The 12869-nt window shown below is 45.0% G+C and overlaps 1 protein-coding gene across 2 annotated transcripts in view; it reads right to left on the bottom strand.

The window, feature by feature from the left end:
* PRKCQ (protein kinase C theta) overlaps window positions 1-12869 on the bottom strand; it is a 153583-nt gene that overhangs the window by 49627 nt on the left and 91087 nt on the right. For both annotated transcript variants that reach the window (XM_073229363.1, XM_073229362.1), the window contains 7 exons: window positions 11752-11783; window positions 11570-11655; window positions 8757-8886; window positions 5881-5990; window positions 5016-5133; window positions 3521-3681; window positions 24-197 (listed from right to left, as the gene is read on the bottom strand). In XM_073229363.1, coding sequence (XP_073085464.1) covers window positions 24-197; window positions 3521-3681; window positions 5016-5133; window positions 5881-5990; window positions 8757-8886; window positions 11570-11655; window positions 11752-11783 — 811 coding nt within the window. The remainder of the gene's footprint in view (window positions 1-23; window positions 198-3520; window positions 3682-5015; window positions 5134-5880; window positions 5991-8756; window positions 8887-11569; window positions 11656-11751; window positions 11784-12869) is intronic.

Here is a 12869-nt window from a genome sequence, read left to right as displayed (position 1 = left end):
GCTTGTCTGGGAAGGAGCCTTACCTTGGTCTGGAATGTACAGAACATGTGCGTCAAGAAAGGATGCTCCCAGGCCAAGGAGAGAACCCTCTTCTCCACCATGGTGCACTCAACATCGTCATCCATTAAAACGACATCTTTCTTTAAGGCCTTTATTGCGAAAAATTGATTGGTTTTCTTGAACTCTGCTAGAAAGACCTAGAAAGAAGGGGGAAAAAGTAACTTTATCTTACCATTTGGATTTGCACTCATTAAAGGGCTGACAAAGTTCTTGGGGAAACCTGTGCTTGGTGAGAAATGAGGTTTCCTTCTCCACTGCCCTTGCATCCCCTTCATTGAGACAAAACAGAGCACTTCACTGGTTTAGAATATCACCAAATACTTTCAGACTCTTTGCACCCTTCAAAGGGCTTCATGAATCTGCTGTGCGGTTGGATGGGTTATTCTCAGTCCCTGAAAAATTCTGTTTAAAAAAGTATGCTCTGTCTGCCTTGGGACCCAAGTGAGTTTATAATAAAAATTCACATAGACCAAGTGCATATTGAAGGCAGCAGGAGCAAGTAGTAGAGAGGACACATCACTGCAAATGAGCACAAAACTTAATTTTAAGTGTTACCTAGTTTTTCAAGGTGAAAGATACACGAGGAACAGAGCTTTCCTCACGTGCCTGCAGACGGCACACTTTCCACCTGCCGGCACAGATGCTGACACCATTTTTAGTATCTATTGCATCAGACATTCCTCTGTGACCTTCACTCTGCTGATTTCATTACCTAATTTAATTCTTAGCTCAGAACTCTCTGCAAGACAGGTAATCGTAATAAAAAACAGTGAGTTCAAAGAGTAACTTCAACTGCTGAAATGCATGGAGCTATTCAGGGGAAAATCGAACTCCCAACTGTACTTTTCCTACTTGATTCCATGACCCTTATAGGAAAGGACAAGACATGGAGTAAAATGAGTTTCTACAACTTTCACTTTTGCAAATGATGCAGCAATAGATGACTGACGAGTGCGAGGACATAGTCTTTGGAGATAGAAGACTCCAGCTTGGGTCCCATTTCCCAGACATGTACTAGCTGTGGGAAGGTGGGCAAACCGATCAACCTCTCCGGGCTTCAGTGTCCAAACAGGTAGAAGACCTGTTTCTCTAACTTACAGGACCATGGTGAAAAAGCAAACAGATACCACATGGGAAAGTGACTTGTAAACTATAAAATGCTCTACAGTTATTAAGAACACTTGTTGTTTATTTCTCTTATTGATTTTGGGGGAATATTGAATTCAATAACGCCAAGCCAGTACTGAAGATGCATGGTTCATGTTTAAAATGATAGGGTGCAGACACACAGCTCTGCGGTGGTTGGCGAGATAGAGGGCACAGAGCTTAGATGAGGGTTCAGGCAAATGAATGATGTGGATCTCCCTAGAAAACACACAGTTTGTTCTCCTGGGCCTAAAAGGAGATGGAGAACAAGACTACAGAGGCTGCCATTTTGGGGAGAACCACACATCCTATACACAGACAAAAAAAAAAGGAAAACAATCTGTGGAGTATTCTCAGGGTTGTAACAAAGGGAAATCTGGCTGTCTCATTTTGCTTTGCTGCTTCCTCCTCCTCTCCTTGGCCCCCCCTACCCCCACTCCGTCCAGGCTCTCAGTGCACAGAGCTGGGGTCCTGATGTGAGGAAGGCACTGCTTTGGGCCCAGAGCAGAGGATACCTGAAGCGCTCTGTTGCCAGGGGGATATTTCCTGAGGCATGTAGGTTTAACTTAACGACTTTCTGATTAACCTTGTTCAAATGTAGAAACCCACATGGGAACAAAGAAAGATAAACATTTCATTAACAATTAAAAGTACTCTTTTGATAATTGCTTCTTTGAATAAAACATTCCAAAACCAGCCATAAACTCTGAAGCTGAAAAGGCAATTTCCATTTCTGTAATGTGCTTTCAATTTTTGGTAACACGTTACAATTGCACATTAATTGATGCTAAATTATAATGAAAACTGGCTGTAAAATTGCCTATTACATGCAGATTAACACCAAATGGGCCTGCTGTGGTTCATATTATTGTGGAAATGAACTAAAAAAATTAATGGGTATCAGTTAGTGTTCAGGGCAGAGTAGCTTTTGCCAAAGGCGGTGGGGCCTTGGTATTCAATTCCAAATCCCAGATGCAGCGTGGTGTCATCAGCTGTGACAACACTCAGTTGCGTTTTAGTTTATTATCAAATAAGCTGGGTACATTTTCCAGGCAAACACTGGTGAGCAGGTGCTGAGCATCAAGCCGGCTGGGGATGCACAAATTCATGGAACAGCAGCCTCGGCTAAAACTTTCCTAGGAGTTGTGGCCAAGAATATAAAACAACTGAGATATCCTTAATATCTAAAATAACCTAAATACCTTAAGATCTAAAATAACCTTAATATTAGATATCCTTCATCCTAAAACAGCTATCTGTAATATCTAAAATAGTAATATCCTTATATCTAAAATAACTTCAATGCCTATATTTCTGGTCTTCCCTCTTTATATTCACTAGCTTGAAAATTTTCTGCCATCACTGACAGTTGGTTATGATTTCTTAAATTATGTCATCTTCCTCCTCCCCTGTCTTCTGTGAGTGACAGATAGCTCAGGACTTGTGTGGCAGGAAGAATTTAGAGGAGGGACTTTCTCCAGGAAACTTCCCCCACAACTCTCAGGCTACAGCCGTGTTATGGGCCAAACTGGGACCCCTCCAAAAAATTCACTTGCTGAGAAACTCTGATCTCGAATACCTCAGCATGTGGCCTTCGGGGACAGGGTCTTCACAGAGGCAAAGAAGTTATTAAAATGACGGCCTTAGGGTGGCCCCAATCCGGCCTGACTGCGGTCCTTATACACAGAAGAGATCAGGACACAGACACACACAGAGGAATGACCTGTGAGGACACAGAGGAGACGCCATCTACACTCCGTGGAGACAGGCCCCAGAAGAACCACCACCTGGTCACCTATCCGCACCCCGATCTTGGACTTCCAGCCTCCAGAATGGTGAGAAAATAAATGTCTGTTATTTGAGCCACTCAGTCTCTGGCACTTTGTTAGCAGCCTTAGCAAACTGATTAATACACAGCTCAGGACGTTTGGTTGGTAGAGAAAAAGATCACATTTAAAGTAAAACAATCCAGATTTGAGAAAGAAAAACAAAACAGTGTGAAATACATGGGAAAACCTTTGTGGGATGGAACTGGCTGTGGCATCTCCCCATTTCTCTGGTGTCCAAAGATCTCAAATGTGTAAGCCTGTGGGATGTACCCCTTCAAAGCAAAATGGCCTGGGAACGATCCCCAGGGAGCCGACGGGGGTATTCCCTAGAGTCTCCTGGGTTCCAGTGTGTGCAAACATCACTCTACCCTCCCACAGGATGTGCAGGGACAGTGCTGGTCCCACGGGTTTAGTTACACAACCAGGAGCCTTGCTCTTTAACTTTGGGCAGTTTGTCTGTAGACCTCTATAGTATGGTATGGTACCTTGCCAAAACTTCCCTTCCCCAACATTTTGTGCAAGATAAAATCCTCGATTTTTAATTTCATATGTAGAGATGGTTTTTCTACGTTCAGTTCAGGTTCTGGATGATGGCACACTTTCTCCGTCTCCTCCGAGGGACACTCCCAGGAGATTCCCTGAGGCTCTGCAAATGGTAAGCCAGAGGTTAGAAGTAAAGCAGGAACAATGGAGGGGCATTCTAGCTACTTACAGAGCTCACTTTCTCTTCCACTTCCCATTCTGGGGCTCCACCTGCAAAAATGTGGGAAGTGGTTCCCTGCAGTGCAAAGGCAGGCCCCTCCCTGCCGGTGAGCCTGGTATTTGGGGCGCAGGCTCTGTCTCTTTCTCTGCCCAATAGACTGGGGAGAAATTTCATGTTAAGAGATATATTCTGATCAGCAAAAGACCATACATGCAAAACAGATGAGCACTTTTAGTAATGATATGAACAGAGTGATCTGAAACAAATATGAGCAAAAAGGCTTCTCAACTGCTCATGTGGCTCAGGGACACAGCGACATCAGTCCCTATGACTCCCCATGTGAGGGAAGAGCAGATGGACAGCAGACAAAGTCCGAACAGCATTATCCACCACAGGCCTCAGCCACGTTGCTGCTCCGGTCACCTCTGAGGTAGTCTCTTTCATTCCCTGGGGACCCCCTTCCTCAACCTTTTCTTCTGAAAAGCTGAAGTCAATGTATTCCTCAATACTTCGCCAGAGCTCTGAGTGAGCATCTGTGCTTTATCTGGATTTATTTTGTGCATCCTTAAGCAAAATGTCTTCTAAGATATCAGAAAAGCCTAAGACAGGTAATTTTTGGGTCTGGGAGTGCTCATAAGTTTTTCCCATGTAAAGTAATGGTGACCACGTCTCTACTTTATGCCCTTTCTGCTTACGAAATGTTTCCTGGGCGTGCTCTACTGCAGAGAGTGGAGGAAACCTGTATTTTATAATGTTGGCCGAAACTCCTATTCAGGTCCCAAATCATGGGGGCCTCTCTCTCATGAGCTACCTTCAAACAGTAGGCTGGATAAACTTCCAGAGGGTCACAACTGTTAAGGACTTTCAGCCTGAATTCCTCCCCTTTCTACTCTTCAACTTCCCAGAAAAGTCTCAAAGGTGCAGAGCAAGATGGCCTTTGGTGGCCTTCTCACCACTGCATTTTATGGTAGATTTGTTTCTGGAAAACCATTTAACAGTGACAGGAAGTAACACTCTAAAATTCTAAGGAAAAATTTGCTGTTACTCCCTCGAGGCCTATCGCCGCCTGACAAAGGCTTCCGACTCATGGGGTGTCTTCTCAGTTTCAGGTCTAAGAAGCAGAAGCCTCTCAGTTGGTGGGAAGTCTGTGATCTCCAAACAGAAGAGGATCACCTACCAGTCCAGGTCGAGATGGGGAATTTAACCCCAGAGGACTCAGGTTACGGTCAATGCAGATGAATTACTGACCCCGATTCTACCGTGGCTGGGATAGCTACCTCTTTTCCCCGGTGCTGGTATATATGGCAGCTGTGCTTCACCCTTCATGGAGCATGGGAGACCAATTTCCACTGGGCCTTCCCTGAAGATGTGTTCCGTATCTCTTAAGCAGCGAGCCTAGATTACAAACAGAGTCAGAATACCCAGATCCACCTGCTGCTGATGGGACAGCTCAGCTTGCTTTCCATGGGGATGAAAGCCATTTAGATCCTAGGTGTGTGAAATGACCAAAGGACTCCTTTCCCTCAGCACTCCCAAGGATCCATCTCCTGCGAGAGCCCACCTAGCATAGTTTATGTACCAAGGGAGCATACGTGCTTCCTGCATGCTTTCCCAGGGTCCCTGGGTTCCCTCGTTTATCTGCATCATCACCACAAATAAGAACATAAGGTCAATGGACAGGAAAACAGCTTGCAAGGCAATGCTGCATCCCACAGAGGACTTGTTCTTGGACCTTGGAATTCAGCATGCTAGTAAATGGCAAGGCAGATTGCCCTGATCTGTGCTCTGAGTGCATTCTAGAGATGAATCTAGCAAATAACTGCTTTCCCCAGGTATTCTATGTGGATGTAGCCTTCGTATGTAGGTATAAAGCTGGCAATGAATTTTCAATAATTTTAATGAATTTGTTTCTGCACATTCCGCAAGAACTTAAGATCTCTAAAGATCCATAGAATACAAATGCATTAAATAAGTAAATGTCTCAAAGGGGGTACATGGACTCTCAGATGAATGTCAGGGCAAGGCAAGTGGCCAGAAATAGATTTCATGGTGTTGCCTGAAGTTGCTGCAGCTCAGAGCAAAGGACGGGAGGAGTCCTCGCTGAGCTGAATGTTCGGAACTTAATCTAAGAGCCTTTCCTACCTGCTGAGTGCTCTCGATCATTGCCAGTGCTTCAGCCATTAGCTTCTGGTTTATGCCACAAAGGTTAGCCACCTTTGTCTGGCACTTGTGATGGACGTTCATGCCACATGCTGAAAGGAAGAATGCAACATGGTGAGCAAACGCAGCAGAGCTGGCTGCTGTGACTCAACAGGACCTGTTTTAGGTATGTGGATGTCCAGGAGCAGTCAGCCAATCCCCGGCACTGGGACACACTGAACACAAATAAATTAGGGCGGTGTTTCCATGATGCCCCGTGCACCCACCTCCCCTTCCCTGAGACATGCATACACAGACCGGATGATCCTTGGCATGATGCTGGGCTGCGCCAGAGCCTTGCTGAGAGGGGAGTGGGTCTTCTGTCTGCATATGTTTGGACTGAGCCATTGCAGGGAAAAAAAACCAATGGTGGCAACGTGCAATGCTGGAATTAGAGGTCGTTCACCCTGCTCTGGACTCGAGCAGCCTGTTTCCTATGTGGGCTGCAGGGAGCTTCTCTAGCCCCTAGGCCAAGAGCCGGGGTACAGCCTCAGCCTGCAGAAGGGAAGCTGAGATGGTGGGGATTTTCTGTAGGTGGTCGACATGGGGAGACGATGTTCTCACCGTATGGGTGAGTTGGGTTAGTTGAACTAAACGACCCCTGCAGGCTTCTAGCTCTGACACCTATGTTTCTGGGGGACCATTCTGACTCATAAGTCCTGAAAACAGTGTGATAAAGGTCCACCCTCTACTTAACTGTGACCATGTGAGCCTTCCTGGATTAGGCAGTGTGTGCACCTGTGGAAGGATAGCTAATGCATCATGGTACTACTTCTAGAAAACTCAATTTCTGCTTATGAAACATCACCATTACAATGAAAAAAATAATCTAACAGATAGATTTCCACACTCCAGCTGACAGAACTCTATCTCAAGTCCTACTTGATTCTATAAAGGAATATCAAAAGAGGTTTGTTATATGGCATTAGGCAGCACAAGTATAAAGTAGTACACTTTTCATCCAATCTGCTTATTAGCCCATTTGTGTGTATGAATAACTTAACACAGTCAGTGGTGCTGAGAAGATGCTCGACTAATGCAACCTCTCTTTCACCTTCATTATTTATCACACTGAAATGTATATTAAAATATCTAGGTGAGATTTTAGCAGCCGTTACCTTTTGTTTTTAACTAGCCCACTCTTCCTTAGTTTGTAATAATAAAAAACAGCCTTTCTATGCAAATAAATATAAACTATTACTTGTATAGTATATGTGCATAGATACAATCATAAAAATCCATTCGAAGTGAACTCCTATGTATAGTCTTTGCTGCAGTAAAGATGCTGTTTTAAGGGCTTCCTGTTCTTCTGAATTTTGCTTTGCTAGCATGACTCCCGCTGGGCTCATTTATGCAGGTTTTATGTGGGATGGCATTGGACGCACCTTCTTCTCAGTACTGCAAGGCCAAGGGAGGCAGCTAGTGTGGATTTAGCACAAGGGATGGGGGAGTCTTACTTTTCTTCTTAAACTGGCAGCCAGATCTGAGCTTGTCTGTGATGCACAGGCATGAAGAAAGGCCCCATCCCCACTGGGATAGCATCCAATTGGGATAGCATCCGAAGAAGTCGTTACTAACCTAGAAGGTGATAACTCAATCTCTGTGAGTGCAAACAGTCCCTCTGGCCTACTGTTTTCAAAGGAATTAAAAAGGAGAAAGGACGGTCAGGAGGACAGGAGGCCCTGCTTGGAAGGTGACTTCTAAGAGCCCGAGATAAAGGGCACAGGAGGGGAAGAGGCCAGGGGAGGAGAGGGCAAGGGCATGGGGCAGTGAGGGCTGGGCATGTGGGCAGATAGGAGGTGGGGAAGGAGAGCGAGAGGAGAGGAGAGACGAGGTTAGAGACAGTAGTGGAGGTGGCAGGCAAGACAGAGGGGATGGAATGGAGAAGCAGGAGCCAGGAAACAATGCCCAGGAATCCTGGTGGAGGTTCTAGGCTGGGTGGGCAGCTGGCCAGGAGCCCTGAGTATGGGGCAGGCCTCATAGAGCAGGACCACAGGAATAACTGTGTGCTGGAGTGCTGGGGAATCGCTCCCTGCCTCCAGTGGGAAAGACACTCTGCACAACCCCAGGCCGGCTGCTGGCCCTGAGCAGGCGTGGAGCAGAGGGAGGCCTATGCAGGGACCTATGGTGGGTTCGCTCCATGCGGGGTTTGCTTCTAGCGGTGAGGTGAAACCCCAGCCCTCCTGCCTCAATAAGATGCCACTCCAGGCTCCACCAGCACGTGAGTTACCTGGACAGAGGAAGGGGAGGCTGCCCCACACTGTCATCTTGCCTTAAGTCACCACCTTTGCCACTTAGAAGACCAGACGTGCATTAGCAGGTGACATAAAGCAAAATAGGGCCACAGGGGAAGAAGAGGCTCTACAATGAATAGTTCAAAGAAGGGCCTCCTTATTGACTATGCTGTGCAGCCCTGTGCCCTCACCCCTACTCAAGAGGCAGAAGTGCTCTGTCATCCTTGCTGGAATTTTCCCTCTCTCTTCCTGAGTCTAGAGGTTACAGCCTTAGTGGTGCGGACTTTCACAGCAAGAAAAAGCCCCTTTAGCCTGTGATCCAGGCGCGTCAGGATTGGTTGGTGAGTGAGGGGCTGTGGGTCCTATGCCAGCCTGTGAAGACGGGCCAGGGAAGGGAAATTTCTGGTCAGCGCCCCGGAGCTCTTTTGCACCTCTCGGGATACTGGGGTGGGACGTGGGCACAGAACAGCCGTGACTTCCCTCCGGAGCTGTCACGCAACGAGACGGGCTGGCTGGAGGGGCCGCCCTCGGCCCCGCCTCCCCCGCCTCCCGGGGCTGCGGCCCCGCCCACCCGCACGGACTCACCCTCACACTTGAGGCCTTGCCTGGCCAGCCCCCACAGCAGGGTCCCGCAGTGCTCGCAGAAGGTCGGGCTTTTGTAATTGTAGACTTTGAATCTGTGCGGCATGTCAATTTTGAACCTCTCCTTGTGGAACTGAAATAAGGGAGAACGTGTGACCCTGCTGGTACCCTGGGTCCCCGCGTCCACTGTCCCAGCAGATCCTTCAGCAGAACTACCAGGACGATAAAGTCATTGGACTGATGTATGCTTAGAGTATACTTGTCATTTACTTGTCAGCCTTACGGCCTTACGGCCACGTCTGCCAACAACAGGCAGCCCTTAGCTCTCCTAGGCAGGGGCAAGTGTGTCATGCACACATGTGAAGCACCCTGGGTATCGCTTAAGTCCGAGGCGTCCCACAGAGAAGTCCCCGTTTCAGAAAGAGGAGGTTGTTTACTTAAATGCGAGCTAAGTAAAAGCTGAGCTTCCCTTCCTTTTTTAATATAAATATTTCCATTTCTCTTTCAACCCAGAACTAGTGCTTTAACCTTGGCAGATGTCATATACTGGTTCTCTAGAGGAAACACTGCTCTGGGTTAACTCTGTGAGAGCCGGAGCAAGAAGCATCTTCACACCTAACACACATGGGTAAACTGAGGCAACAGGAGGTACATAACCATTCCTGCTGGGTCAGTGGACAGACATGTCACATGTTTATCTTTTACACGTGTGATATCACTAACACCCCATCTGAAGTAGCCTTTATTAGTATCCTCATATGATAAATGAGGTTGATGAAGCACAGAGAGGGCAAGACACTTGTCTAGGTCACACAGCCATCAAGTGAGCTGGGGTATCTATCAGCCTGGAATCAGAATCAGCCCATTCTCTCTTGAAATAAACATGATGATTTAGGAGCTGGGGAGATAAAGATGAGAGAGGGACAGTGGTGGCAGATATAGTGCAGTGTTTTGTGGCTTTTTTTTGTTGTTGCAATTTTCCAGAGTTTAAATTCTCTCCTTTAATCAAGTATATCACTTGGACTAAAAACAAAAAAAGCAAAAAAAAACCAGGCAGTTCTATCCTGGTGAGGATACCACTATTCTTGTGTAGTATAGTTTTATCTATTTAAGACTTATAATCTCTGTAGAAGTTTTTAATTCAACACTTTCCTTGGGCATGTGCACAGCAAAGAAGCCTTATTTATTAACAGTAATATACCTAATGTTTTCACTGTGGATACTGGTCAACACTGGTCTTTAGGATTGTTTAAAAGTTGCTCCGCACATACTCTAGCCATATTCAAGCAAGAAAAAAATACTTTTTGGGTTTCATTTCATATAAACGTTTCCATGTACTGTGAACAATTAATATCAAGGTTCAGGTTAGAGGCTTCCACTTCAAATCTTGAACCCAAGCCCAGATAGTTCAATTTATGTCTAGGGAAGACTGTCAATCTGTACTTGCCAATATGACAATCACTTAGCCACATGGGCCAAGTAAATACTTGCAAGGTGGTGAAAAGATGTGTTGTAAGCGTAAAACACATACTGGATTTTGAAGGTTTTTGTGTGAAACAAATAATGTAAAGTATCTCATTAATTTTTTGTGTTGATCACATATTGAAATATTTGGACAGATTGGGTTTAATAAAATGTATTAAGGTTAATTTCACCTGTTGCTTTCTCCTAATTTGATGTGGCTACCTGAACATTTATGACACTTGTGGCTCTTATACTATTTCTATTGGACATTAGCCACTGAAGTTAACAGTCATGCTCATGATCTGTGATTTTTTCAGGAAAACAGAAGGCATGAAGTAAAGAGAACAGGAGGGCAGGATGGGAAGCAGCAATTTGATTAAAACAAACAAAAAAATTGGTCTGGCAGTGACAAAATAAGAAAAGACAAATATTGTATTATCTCACTTGTATGTAGAATCTAAAAAAACCAAAGAACAGAAGACCCGCTAAGTTTACAGAAAAAGAGATCAGATTTGTGGTTACAGAGTCTAGGGTGGGTGGTGGTGGTGGGGAATTGGAGAAAGGTGAGCAACAGGTACAAACATTCCCTGAGCTTCAGTTTAAGCAGGCCACTTGTTTACTGCTCATCATCACACCTTGCTGGCTATTTTCATAGCATTTAATGTAAATGGAAACAATACATAGTCGTTTGTTAACTGTTTCCCCAACTTTATGGTAAAGTCCCTAAAAGCAGGGCAAGGTCTGTTTTGTGCTCTGCTCTGCATAGTACATGGTGCTGCATCTTCCATGCATTAGTATGCTAATTACTTGTTGAATGAAGAAGGAAGGGAGGGAGCAGGAAGTCTACTGACTTTCTCATTCTGCTCCCCTTCCCCACAGGGTAAAACTCTCACTTGTCCCCAGACTGTATACCTCACAGTTCATCAGAAAGAACTATCTGCTTCTCAACCTAAGACATACGCTTCTCTTATCACCTCTAACCTGGTAAATGCTTAGGTCTGTGTTGTGTATCATTTGTTTCTGCTCTTTAACTGTCACTTGAGCTGTAGATGCCACAAGAGTTGTTTTCACATAACTGATCAAAAATATGCTTTCTGGCATTTTGTATTAAGTTTCTGGAAAAGGTAGAGTTATTAAAATCCATCTTGTGCTTTTCTTGTCCATCCTCTCATTTCCGATCTCAGTAATGATAGTTATTGAAGAGGAAAGGGTTTTAAAGAAGATTGATGTTCATTGAGGAACTTAAGGATTCAAGTTCAGGCAATATTAAAAGGAATCAGAAGGCTTGTAAAATTCCATGTTGGGGCAAAATCATCATATTTTGGAACAAAGAGAGGAATCTGAACACATACCATGGTTTCTCGGCTATTGATAGCTGATCCTGTGCACTTCGCTATAACTTTATCAATACACTTCTTGTGAATTGCCGCATTACATTCTGAAAAGAAATGATTGAAATTTAGGATTTTCAGATATTAAGGAACAACTAAATAAAAAGAAGGGCCATGATACAACAGAAACCTTTCTTACTTACGTCGACACTGGTAGCCCTGCTTGTTCAGACCCCTGCAATAAAGCATATGTTTGATTTATGTGGATGTTCAAGTCTTTGGAAGTACCACAAACATTTAAAGGGTGAATAACATCTTAGAGCTTCCCACTGTCACAGAGCATTTTCTGATCAGTAGCCCGTGTTTATCATTTGCCAAGAGTGTTAATGTGTTGTTTTTAATTTAAACTGCTGTTAAAAGTCTGATAATTAAACAAATGAGCTGTTGATTTCCCTCATTTGCATATTTCCCAAACAAATGTAGAGATTAAAATGCCTGACCGAAAATGCATATGGGCTCCCACTAGCAAATTTCCATGTCCTACACATAAAAATTGTCACTAAGCTCAATACAGATGAGCAAAGATATCTGTACAACACTCTTTCCTTTACCTGAGTTTTTGAGAATATTTGCAACTATTTAAGTGCTTAAGCTTAAGACTCATTCCTGAGTAACACTCACTATTATAAAGGAAGGGGTTTCAAGTCATTAGATAGAAACAGCTAGTGGAAATCCTCCCACAGCCTCATTTACCCCTGGATACCTGCCTAAGCTGGCATTATGTGCTGACAGATTCTGCAGTAGTGCAAAGGGCACCCCATTAAGAGGTGAGGGAGTTGAGACCAGAGACAGGAGTTGTTTCAGGTATCCACTCTACCACCGCCTTTGCTGTGTGGTTACTGAGGCTTGAACCAATCTCTGTTGGAGGGCTGTTAAGACACTCAAGAGCCTTGTAAATGCCTAAACCCATCAGCTCCGATGGGAAAGTGCTGCCTTCTGCAGACGTCAGTACCAGCACAGCTGGCTGGCGAGGGGGGTGGGAGTCTGGCCTGTGAAACATGCCTCCCTCCCCTGTGCCTCCCGTTACCCCAGGGCCTCCCGTTTCATTGGACACTGAAGTCCTTGGAAGCTTTTCCTCAGAGGGCTGGCTTCCTTGCTCTCCAGGAGGCACATTATGAAAATATTTCACAGAATCACACCCTTTAAGCCTTTTCAATCCAGGTGTGGCCACTGAAAACTCTCCTATAGTAGTTATTCCAGTTGCACCCCCCAAGGTGGAGCATGCCAGGCCTGGCAGATTAAGAGGATGCGACAAAATCAT

The sequence above is a fragment of the Manis javanica genome, chromosome 2 (genome assembly GCF_040802235.1).
Source record: "Manis javanica isolate MJ-LG chromosome 2, MJ_LKY, whole genome shotgun sequence".
Taxonomy (NCBI): domain Eukaryota; kingdom Metazoa; phylum Chordata; class Mammalia; order Pholidota; family Manidae; genus Manis; species Manis javanica.
This window is presented reverse-complemented; position numbering and strand designations above follow the sequence as displayed.